This window comes from Tinamus guttatus, unplaced genomic scaffold, assembly GCF_059628265.1.
Source record: "Tinamus guttatus ecotype Peru unplaced genomic scaffold, ASM5962826v1 Tinamus_guttatus_pri_ptg000659l, whole genome shotgun sequence".
In the NCBI taxonomy this organism is placed as follows: Eukaryota; Metazoa; Chordata; class Aves; order Tinamiformes; family Tinamidae; genus Tinamus; species Tinamus guttatus.
In genome coordinates this window covers 393074-405620 of record NW_028289193.1, presented here as the reverse complement: position 1 = coordinate 405620, position 12547 = coordinate 393074, and the positions used below count along the sequence as shown (strand labels likewise).

At 35.7% G+C, this 12547-nt stretch overlaps 1 protein-coding gene across 3 annotated transcripts in view; it reads left to right on the top strand.

The window, feature by feature from the left end:
- The window catches only part of SNTG1 (syntrophin gamma 1), a 301850-nt gene that overhangs the window by 287213 nt on the left and 2090 nt on the right, over positions 1-12547 (top strand). For 2 of the 3 annotated variants that reach the window (XM_088536360.1, XM_088536357.1), the window contains one exon: positions 5934-6044. The exons of the other annotated variant lie outside the window; for it this stretch is intronic. In XM_088536360.1, the coding sequence (XP_088392486.1) occupies positions 5934-6044 (111 nt within the window). The remainder of the gene's footprint in view (positions 1-5933; positions 6045-12547) is intronic. 3 annotated transcript variants of the gene reach the window in all.

Below are 12547 nucleotides of genomic sequence, written 5' to 3'. Positions count from 1 at the left end.
ACCATAATTCTTCTGTGTTAAGACCCTCTCAAGAGATGGGTAACATGGTAGAACTGGGGATGAACAAGGTTTTTATCCTGCTTAGTTCCATGCTGCTGCTATCGGTATGGACAAAATGTCACTTTAGCAGACTGCAATCTCTCCCAATTAGAGATGAGCCAGATGCAGGAGTGCCCCGGGTGCCTCCAGAGCCGCCTCCTTCCATTCCTGGAAACAGGGGTGCACAGGGCACGCAGCTCTGCACCTCGTTTCATGTGTGTGACGAGCTCTATCCCTTAATTTACTCAGACAGCAAACATTAGCTTGAGAGGCGTCCACAGGAGTTTAGAATAACTCTATAATACCTACAAGATGAATTTGACCGCAAAAGCTGAATAGAAACATGATTTAATCAGTTCAAGACTACAGAAAAAAAAGAGTGGTGAAAATGACAGCTATAGCTTTTTAATCTCTGAAAAAAAAGGTAAAGAAGTCTTTTATTGAAGCTAATGTTTGAAAAGCAACATCTGACATTATCTTTTAAAAAAACTTGTTGCACTATTTACTCTGTTTACAGCCGATCTGAGATATAGCCATCCAATCATAAAATTTCTGAACAACCTTTTAATTTTTTTTCCAAGTATCATGCTGAAGCCAAATAGTTTTTTTTTTTCATTGTAAACGCTGTATGATTTGTGCCCATACAAAGTATACAGAAAATGAGCACTTTTGCACACTGGTAGATGAAATGATGTAGTTGCTGTATATGATGCAAGCACTATTCACAGGTTCAGTAAGTGTGCACAGTCTTTTGCAAAAAAAAAACAGAATAGATCTGCAGTGCATAATCCAATATAGAAGTGACTCTTTGGTAGTAAAGATCCTTATGTTTGCCCAAATATATTCCTAGTATCAAAAAGCCTATCTATCCAGCCTAAATTGTTCGGCTATTGTGGAGCCACTTGTAAGCAGACACTCATATTTCTATGCATATTTCTTGGAGTATGGTAAGTCAAAACACAAACAGACCCAATTGTGCTGTGTTACTATTATAATTTTTATTTAGTAATCCAGTTTCTGTTTCAAGGAAATCAGTCTCCTTGACTCAAAACCATAACCAGCCTTCCTAACTTATATCCTAAACTGAGAAAATTGTGATACATTCCTTATTTCTCTGATACCATTATCTAGGTGGGAAATATCTTTCTTTTCATGGGATTATCAGAAAAAATCAATACCTCCTCAAAATTTTGTGTAGCATAGTTCAGGAATATGAAATGACAGCGGTGAGCCAACTATCATATGTATTGACCATGAAAGTGTTTCCTAAGTCTTTTGCCAATTGTGTGTTCTAGATTTAGCACCAATTTTAATAGAATCAACAATATAATTTTCCTCAATTTTCGTAAAGTGGTGCAGATGGTGAAGTCAATAGCTTTTCTTCCCTGTTCTGTCACTATGTTGCATCGATATAGTAGCTATAAAATAAACATAGGCGGAGAACAACCTTGGGGTAACTATAACAAAATACCTCTAGCAGAATCAAAGGTAAGGACTTGGTTACAAGGACTGGAATAAATAAGCTCTGGATGATTACTCATAAATAAAATACTTATCCTTAAAATGTTTTGGGGTGGAGTCTTGGCCCCGCATATGTCTAAAGAAAAGAATCCTTATTACAATAATATCATTTCAGACTAAGTCTTATTTAATGTCAGCTGCCTGCGTTGTTCCTCTGCCTTGTGTTCTATTCTTTGAAATTAATTTCATCGAATGCTCTAACCTGTAAACTCTAACCTTAGTAATCTATGAATAGCAACTGGAAAAGGATTTATCTTGTTTGTTTTCAGCCTTGTGCATGGTGATGCTTGTTCAAAGATGCTCTCTTCTTGGGGTGCATTTCTCAATACATAGATGAGCCGCGCGTGTGTGTCCCTAATGGAATGCAGTATGTGGACATATATATGTGAACTGTGAAGCTGATGGTTTTTTAAGTATATTCAATAATCTTAACCCTAACTTTCCGGATTAGAAGACCTGCTGTTCTGTCTGTACTCCAGTGCTGGAATTCCGCTGGGAGTCCAAGAACACAGTTAAATAGGGGACACTGAGTTCTTACCTGGATCTTCCATCAAGGAATGACAAGGTCGAGCACCTGGACTTGAGAAGTGACTCACGAGTCACTCACTAGGCGGGACGTAACCACCCACTAGTAGTTTTTGCCAATATTCACCACAGACTATTACTGATTTTGGCTGAAATTTGTACTTAAAAGAAGAAATATCCATCTGGCCCAGCTGTCAAATCTGTTCTAGGGCCAAAGTGCATTTCTTCCTGCATATTGCATACACAGTCCTATAAATTATGGTCAGTTATGTAAGTTAAGCACAATTACTGCAGATTATACAAAGAAAGCATTTGAAGGGAATGTTTTTATTAGCTAAAAGCAGCCCTACTGGAACACAATAGAACGTTTAGCTCAGTAACATTGCATCTGCAGACCAGTAAGTATTTCTACTACAAATAATTTTAAAAATTGATTTGAGAGTAGTTTTATGACACTTTTTTACATATTTTTTTGCATAAGCCAGCATGTTTTGCAGATGTATTTACTGCTCAGAAGTCAACTTTATATATTTGTACAAAATTATATCAATCTATTTTATCTCTTGCACTGCAGCAAACATTCAACAAATTAGTTGAGGAATGATGATTTGCAAAAGCATGGAAAAATCCTTCACCAGGCTTTGGCAATGGCATTCATAATGGTGACCCGAATGCCCAAGGACACTTATTCGTTAAATGCAGGAGAATTAGCCTTCAGCATCAGAATTCTGAAAAGTGAGCACACTGAGCACTGTGACACCAAAATCAGGAGCCATGCAAGGTGGCAGAAGGTGAAATACTGCCTCCCATGTGATTATGTCACTGCTGTAGCTACAAGCCTCTGAATGATGAAATGAAACCAGTAGTGGTAATGCAGGGAATCCCAAAATGCTCCATTTTCAAATAGGACACAGCTAGGTGTGCATCACTGTATCTGCTGTGTATGTGTATCGTGTGGGTCTGGCTGGACACAGCGCTTTACCTTCTCAGTAGACACAGAACTAAATGCTTGTTACTGGGCATGTACTTAGCTAACTCACCTAACTTTAGCTATCCAGAATTTGGACATGTGCTTTAAGTTATTTGTTAGACTTCTTTTGCAGGCAGTAGTGAAACAAAGAGTCTCAGCAGTTGTTGCCAATATTCACCAAGGCATGTTTCTAAATCCAGAATGTAACAGGGTCGGTAAGCATTCATTCCAGTTCAAATCATGTGGGAGGAAATGTCCTGCAGAAATTCCCTCCTTGCCACAAAAGAAGTAGCCAGAATGATGTGTCTGTTCACAGTGCTTTGTATTCCTCACTTAACTTGCAGCTCACAGCATTTTCCCCTCACTTACTTTTGCAAATGGAGTTCTTTTTCATGTGGACACTTAAGAGAAAAATGTGTGCAATTTGTTGAAGACCACTCAAAGGAAACAGCTGGTACTTACATTTGGAAATCATTTCTTAAATTATCAATGGCATTTTTATTCCTTACAATTTAGATAAAGTGGGCATAATAGCCTCTTCTAAGTAGCCTATTGGATTCTGAATTCTAAGAACTTGTTTTGATGGAAGAAATGTTATCTTATCGGGTATAGTCTCAAGAAGGATTTTTCCACTGCACACTATAGAGCTGATTTTGCAGTGTACTTAAGTGTCATTGGTAGGTGGGTATCTCCAATCCTGATGTTACGCATAAACTGAAGTGTGATCCTGAATCATTTCTGTGATTTTGTGTGACTATTATTCTTTATTTGCTGAGTGAGAGTGAAGCAAGTGGCAAAGCTGCGTGGGCAATGCCACAAAATACTGTAGTTCTGTGAATCCTTCATCTATGCTCAGTCTTAATCTAACAGAGAACAGAGCCAGGCACCCTGAAACTTTGCTTTCCCATCTAAGGGCCTTGTTACTAGTGCACAAATGCTGAGGAGAGAGAGTTGGTAGCACCTTTCTGTGGTTGTTCTGAGATAAAGAGACCGTCTTTGCCCAGTTGGGACATGTAAGGATGGCAAAGATGGTCTCTCTAGTCTCATTTCTCAAATTACATTTACTTCAGAAAGGGAAAGGTTGTGATTTTCTGATGAGCTTTATTAAGTTACATGGACCTCTAAAAAAGGTGGTTACGATGTACAGTCAACTGAATGGTATGCTGTTTTGCTTTGTTTTGTTAAACTCATTGTCCATAGAACACAGGTAGACATGAAAGATGACAGGAATTACACACGCTGAAAGATGAGGGAAGCTATTCCATCTGCTGTAGCAAAGATTGGAGTGCTCAGGAGGGCAGCGTTTCCAAATAGGATAAAGTTTCACATAAATTGTCAACTCCTCTAAATGTCTGAAAAAAGTCCTTAATTCTCTTTATTCTGTTGGGAGCTCATCTGTTATTAACACACAAAATATGAAATTGGCAATGAGCTTAGATTTTTTTTTATATATTGTTATATTCGCTTACAAACATTCATGTCAATAATGCAAAGGGTCACATTTGTCATACTCATTTCTTTCATTTGTATTAATGAAGAGTTAAGATAATGTCCTTCTTTTTCCTCTTTCAGTTACTAAAACAATTAGGAACAGTTAAGATAATATCCTTTTTTTACCCCTTTAAGTTACTAAGATGGTTACAATCATAGATAACGTTATTTAGCTTGGTGCAAGTAAAAGATTTTGCCAAGTATTTAAAAGAAATCGAGATATCTTGAAGCACAAGGACCTCCATAGATTTATGGAAGTTGAGATTTTGATCTCTACCTAATTCTGTTTAATTTCAGCTCAATACTAAGTTGTTAACCATATAGTCAAAGGGCACAGATGAGCTACTGAGAGGAATTCATTTACAGGCCATTAAACAAACAAAAAAAATGTAACATCAGTCCTTGCCTTAAGTTTTTATGTTGTCCAACAGCCGTGAAATTAATGTCTCTGCCAAGAAGCAGCGTGGTGTGAATGAGGATGACCTTATAATTATGTGAAATACCACTCAAACCACAAAGGAAAATTTCATTGCTTCCAATATACCTGTTTAGGAAAACATATTTTTCAGTGATGTTGCAACTACTTACATGGAAAAAAAAAGAAGAAAAAAAGTGAAAAGAACTGAACTCTTCTGCTCTCATGAGAAAAGAATTTAAAACATAGTTTGTCTACATTGTCTACATTAATTCACATTAGATTCAAAAACACAGAAACTTAGAAAATGTTCCTCTAGTTAGTTTTGTATTTTATTCATTGTATGTTTATTATTGAGTGTCATTAGTCTTTTCTTCAGTAACACAACGTGTTATAATGACTTGAATGGCCACTATCAGGTTTAGAATTAGTGATCTCAAATCCCCTGTTAGAACTTTCGTATGTAAACTCAAAAAGAGTTCTTATTATCGAGTTGCTTTTTGTTACCTTATCATTTTTAAATATATATTTGTTTTCAATATTATGTGCCCTTTATACAAATACAAACATATTTTTTTATTCCTCTGGAAATAAAAAAAAGAGTAATTCTGTGGTAGGTATTTCAGGTGAAATAAGGAGTCAACAGATCTTCAGTGAAAACATCCTTATTTAACCTTATTTTTTGGCAAGACAAATTTACTGACTCTCTTTTTTGTTTGTTTGTTTGTTTAATTGGTATTAAATAGAGATAAAGGTATTTCTGAGTACATTTCACAAATGTATTCACACTGATCTGAATCAAACACTGTCAAATTATAAATACATCCATGTGATGAAAGGGACAAGACAGCACAAACTGTTTTAATTATGTACCGTATGGAGATTAAAAGGTCCCATGGAAGGAGACCCACTTTTTAAAATATACTTTTCCATAATAACAATGCTGACTTGTGTATGTTTTGTTTCTTCTAGGCTGTACTTTGGCGGTACAAGTTTTCCCAGCTCAAAGGTTCTTCAGATGATGGGAAGAGCAAAATCAAATTTTTGTTCCAAAACCTAGATACTAAACAAATTGAAGCAAAGGTAAAAACAATGCATTCTTTGTATTCCTTAGACAATATGCATTCAAAGCAGGTATCCAAGGTGGTAGGAAAAAGAGAAGTAAATCAATGAATTTCTTGAAAACTTGTAGATCAATGTGTGGAGTCAAAGATTTAACTAGCAAAGAAAACTGACAGAACTGTTGTACCATTTAATTGAATTGTTTGGATTTCTGCTAGCTTAAAGTGCTTTTTAAAGATGTAATCACAACCAAAACAAACAAACAAACAAAGACTCTCCATATGTGGTTTTAAGCACGTTTACCAGCTCGCTTCTTTCTCCCTTTGTTAAAAGTGGCTGAGAGTGGGAATGCCCTTCCAGCCCGCACTCATACCATGGTATTTCTAGTTGCAACGGAAATAGTGCAAAATATATCCTTAGGTCTGTATGTGGACAAAAATCTGTTTTTCTTTCTTAGAGTAAAAAGGTTTGGAATAACACTTATCCCCTTTACTTTTCAATAAAATATTGTGTATGTGTCAAATTCAAAATTAGAAAATGACTATTTTCAGTTGTGCTTTTGATGTTATAGTTAATTTATGAGAAAAAGTCACCCTGAGATATTTATGACTAATTTGACTGTTGTCTCTTGAGAATGTGGCATTTACTATCCCAGTATTTGTGAGGAAAAATCATCTCTCTAGAACTTAGATAACTGGAGCTGAATTTGGTGTTTTTGATTAGAATCACAGAGTTTGTGTAAACATAAAAAGTACTTTCTTGTCCAGCTTTAAGCCGCACTTTTGATGAAGAATTTGCTCTGTTAGCTTTTTTGTCTGTGTCAGAGCATGATAATGTATGTTAATGAAATACATTGCACTGAGGGAAGATGTGAGATAAAAAGAGTTAATAAATATTAATCAAGTATTTTTTTCCTTTCTACCTATCACTGTTTTGTATTTTTTTCCACTTAACAGCTCTTTATTTTATTTTTAACAGCTCTTTATTTTAATGTTATATTTAGTATATTAAAAGTATGCAAAAGCTCCTATTAAATCAACAGCAGTGAAGAGTAATGTAAGATGCTTTTCAGTACCTTTATATTTTATTTCCTCACAAATTTAAATAATTTCTTATTATTTCCTTATTATAAGTTGTTTTAATGGTACAGAATTTCTTTTCTTTCCCAATAAGACACCATAGCTTGACAATCAAATGTCATAAGGAATATTTTCTATTAAGCAAACAACTGGAAACTTTTATCATGCTTCTAAGCACAGCTGCAAGGTGGAACTCATCATGACTTTCACGTTATCTGTCTCCTATTTCCTTATGTTAACACAAGATTTTACAAGTAGTTAAATTAATGATTCAGTACTTTTTTCAAAATTTTCTTAGCAGTTGAAGAATGTGACAATGCTTCTATTTTCAGGAAATTTAAAATATGTTTTAATATACCAAATGCAATACATAGTACAAATTCTACATTTTGAAGAAGTGCCATAGTTTTCATCACAATGAAAACTATAGTTTTCACATATATATATAAAACATAGTTTTCCTCACTATTTTTTTAAATTAAATTTGTAATTTCTTTTGAGATATCCTTGTAACTTTATGGTACCTATTGTTGTTCTCAGTCATACTGAATACCACTTCATTTCTAACAGATTTTTCTCAGCTTTTGATGGAGGTAGAAAACCATATCTTCTACCATATGCAGGTAGAATATTATAAAAACTGATTAACATCCATATTAATATACTGTTGCATCTCATTAGTATGAGTTTAGACTTCCTTACTGATCAAATCTGAAGTAAACATTTTTTATTTAATTTTCTTCATGATTGAAGCATGCCAATTACAAAATGATCAAAGAATGCAATATCATGTTTTCTTTGGGAGGTGCTATGGCACTCGTACACTGTTGCACTATTCCAAATTGTTTATATATGGCATATGTTGCTTAATCTAAGAAATAGATTAATAACCTTGGCTATAAAATTAATTTTAATTACTTTGAGGTCATATTTTTTCACCTTGGTCAGTTTAAAATTCTTTTAGCAATCTCCATCAGTATATACTGAGCCTTTCATGTATTTAAAGCAGTGAGAGAAGGTGGTAGCCTTTCTATTTTTGTATTTTACTAGCATCAGATACCTAGAGATATCTCTATTTTTGGAACTCTGTAGTCATTAAGAAGTGTTAATCAGATTTTCAGAAATGCTTATAGAGCCAGATTTCATGCATACTGTATTTAGTATGATTCGTTTGGAATCAGATGATGGGGATTTTCTAGCACATCTGCTCGAGGCTGTGGTGAATATTCGTAGCCAGAGCTCCCACCCCCTGTTAATGCCGTTCTGCACTCGGGACAGCTTGGACCCCGTCTCAAGGGTGGAACAGGGTAACACTCTTTAGGTAAAGATAATTTTTGTGGCTCTCCCAGACATGTAATGTGGGGAATATAATGAAATGGGAGTTCACAGCCGGAGCTCTCCAGACCTGAGGAGCCCTTGCCCAACATGTTAGATGTCTTCACTGTTGCAATTCCTCGCAGTAATGAGGAAGCAGGGCACGGCAGATAACTGTGATACATCTTAATATAATCAGCAGAACTGAGATTGCATTTCTCCTCTTCATCATTAATATCATTATGCTGTACACCTACCTGGCTGCAGTGAGTGCATGCATGATTCGAGACCCGGGTTCTTGCCTCCCAGGCCTGCTTTCCTCTATCTCTGAGGTGCAGATATAACACCGAGTGGATGTGTTAATGCATTTGGGGCACCATAATTCTGTTACATTCAGCAAATATGAGATGACCCAGCCACAGATTGTTTAAAAAAAAAAAAAAAAAAGTTGGTTTCATCATACAGTTCCTTCCCATAAAAATACAGTTAGATCAAAATCTAAATGCTTTCCTTCTTCCTTTGTGTGCAATACTGCTCATCTTGTGTATCTTGTGATGCTGTCTCTTAGCTGTGTGGCTGTGTTATGCTCTTTTTGTGCAAGAATGTCCTTTAGATTGAGAATGTTTTTGCTATCTAGAGAGTGAAGAATGTCACCGTGATCCAAATGCCATTTTGATCCAAAATCTCCATGAAGTTGTTAATGTTCTATAAATACATTCAGAGTTGTAGGTTGGTATTACCTAGGAAAAAACTGAATAGTTATGCAGCAGCATTTAAATATTAGCTATACTATTTTCAAGTATGTCCAACATCTCCTTTGTATTCTGGTGGAATATACAGAATTATTAGTACTAATTTTAAAAGAATAAAAGAAAAACGCTTTCTGATGGAAGATGTAGAACCATATCCATTCATCAAAGTCAGCCTTGCTTTCTCTGTGTTTTGGAAAAGCAGACTTGCCACCAGAGTTTACATTCTTAAGTAGTGATAGATATTCCTCCACTTCCTAGTATTTTTAATAATTTTAGCAAAGATTTTAACAGAGCACTTCATGCCTGACTTGGCTCTGAGATACATCATGTGCTATAGATTAGTTACAGCTTTACCAGATATGCTGGTAGTCACTTTGGAAGTCACTTAACATATTTAAACATTTGCCCTATTCTCTCAGACATTCTGAAAACACTGCTTATTTTTCTACAGAGACTTTATATTGATGCTATTGTCTGGCCTCTCTGTAAGTATTTATGTTTCTTTATAGACTCCAGCAATTCTGCTCTTACAAGTCTGACATTAATTGCCATAGGGCCGTGCTAGTGGGACCATGGCAGGATGACTGGATGCAGCCACCCAACTTTGACAGACCGTAAGGCAAACCTAAGAGATTTGGGAGGAGAGACACTTTTAGGGCCACATTAATCACCGATAGCCCAAGAGGCTCCAACCTGCAGGTTATTTCCCCGCTGTCACTCAGCTGCAGACATTGCACAGGTTTGTCCAGCCCAGACGGGATTCTCTGACTGAGAGCTGCAAATTAGAGCTGTCAGCTTGGAAGAACGTGGAGTCTGCAGGACCCTCTGCTTCATTCTGCTGTATTTGTGGGTTTGGTGGGAAAAAAAAAAGATAATAATAAAAAAAATAGAAGGGCTGAGCTTATTCCTCTTCTGTAAGACAGAAAGGAATTAATTTATGGACCTTACAGTCTATTTACCTATTCAGAGTGCCCTTCCTTATTCTTCAATTACAGCTGGCCAGTTGTTGGACCACTGCAATGGAAACTCCTCTGATCCTTTCCTGACACCAATGCAGAGTATCTTCAATCTACAAGGGATTCTGTTTCAATGTTCATATGCCTTAAATCTCAGAGTATACATATAAGATCACTACAAGTTTTCTTCTTGCATGCAATTTTCTTTTTTTTTGTAAGAAAACACACAAATAAATATTTTCTGTGAACTAAAAATTTCAGTGTTTCTTTAGAATGAAGAGGATCTGATACCTAGAAAATTAGAATAACAGCGAAACTTTCTAACTGAACTGAGCAAAAAAAAGTGTGCATATTTGAGCACTACAAAAGAAAGCATATTTTTGTTTTCTTACACGGTGACAGGATAGTAAAAAGTAGCTTCTGTCTCTGTTTTTGATTTTCTGAACTTTCAGGGTTTTTTCACAGATTAACGATTTTCTTAGTAAAACAGACCAATTCACACCGCTGTGCTTCATCGTCCTGGCTTTGTTCACAGGCTGGCTGAAGCCCAGGCTGAGGGTTACAAAAACGAGCTAAATACGTAAGGCAGTTCATCAGGGTGAAGATCTAGTCACACCTTTGGCCATTTGAACACAGAACAAAATAGGGCTGTTTTAGTAAAGGAAGAGGTGTAACTTTAAAGGATTTAATATTAAACGCAGTGGCATTTAATTTGTACTTGAAATTATCTAGACAAATAGCCTGAGATGCTGCTATTGCACTGTGAACAAAATATCCAATTTCTAGTGCATTGCAGAGTATCTTGATGTATTCTTGCATCATTTTCCAGACTGATATTTCTTCTTATCTCAAGTATCTTCTCTGAAATATAATCTTAATTTAATTCTTTTCCTTTGATTTTTTTTTCTGTGAACTTTACAGTACCCTTTGATTTTAGAGTATCAGCTTTAAATGTTTTTAGGTATACAACCTTAGATTTTGTAAAGATTGATTGCTCAGTTGCAGTGATAGCACTCAGTTCAGGTTTCTGAGCTACATAAGTTTGTTATTCAAGTTTAATTTTTTCCACATGGATTATCTATTTTCCTACCTAGACCAAATCAGATTCCTTACAAAATGTTAATATCTAGAGACTGCCTAGTGCCAGCTCTGATGAAATAACGGATGTTTCTGCATATCAGCTGGTTACATGTGGATGAAAGAAAAGATGTTTCTAACAATTGCTTGAGTATGTATTGTATATGTGATAATGACTGCTTTTTTGATCCTGTCTTCTTTTTCTGACTTTGTCTGTCAATCCAGATTTCATTTTGGAAAGTTAGTGTAAATCTCAACGACTCCTAATCTCTGTGAATTCTCTCTCACAACATTTTGCTGACTTATGTTTTCCTTAGCATAAAATGTGAATGTTCAGATGAATAGTGTTGAAACATCCAATATCATGACAGCAATGTTGAGTGATGGTAGTTCAGTCCAGAGACAGGTTGGAAGGACAGCTGAAGACTAGAAGGGACACTGATAACCTTAGAAGAGTAGAATTTAAATCACGTTCAGACAGCAGGCTAAAAAATGGAATAACAATAAATTCTGTACTTATGCATGGACAAGTAGATGAGGTTTAAGTTTGCATTTCTTATCTTTATTATATTTTTGCATTCACATCAGCGTTTTCCCTACAGGTAGCAGTCCTAACGTCTTGAAAGTTTTTTCGGGGTCTGTCCATTTCCTCAAAACTAAACTAAAGAAGGTTTTGCAATGCATAATGCCCTGGTGGATGGCAGCGTAGTTAGACAAGCAGCTGATTAATGACATGAAAAGGTGATTGCAAATTACTTTGCAAATGGGTAGACAACCACGCACTAGTGCTGTGGGTCCTGCTCTGTTGTTAAATTCTTAAACAGACTGACATTACTTTGAGTCCCTGTTTAAATATCACTGAATGTGTGTGTGGAGTTAAATTCAGTTTCTAATTAGAGTCCCCTATTTCATTCAGCACAAATAGTATGTATGTGTCTATGTGCATACTAGAAATAGGAATACAGGTTCGTGGCAAACAGAAATCCAACATTTACTGGTTTCTTACATATAATGAGTGTTCCTTCTTACATCATTACTATTAATAATAGTAAACCAGTATGGTCTTTAGAGGATATTCCCTTGCCTTACACTTATATTGAAGGTCCATTGAGCATGGGGACTTCCCAATGTGTTACTGTTGCAGAAACACCTGTGAAAACTGGTAATAATAATAATAATAATTGTACTAATATACTGTGAATATTCAGTGTCCAGTAACCATAATTAGAATGTATATAAGAACTTTCAGCTAGGAAAATTACTTAATTGGCTTGAACAATTCTCAAGCTACCATGTTAAATAGGCTTGTTCTGCTGAGACAAAGGGGGAAAATGTCTTTCTGTGTG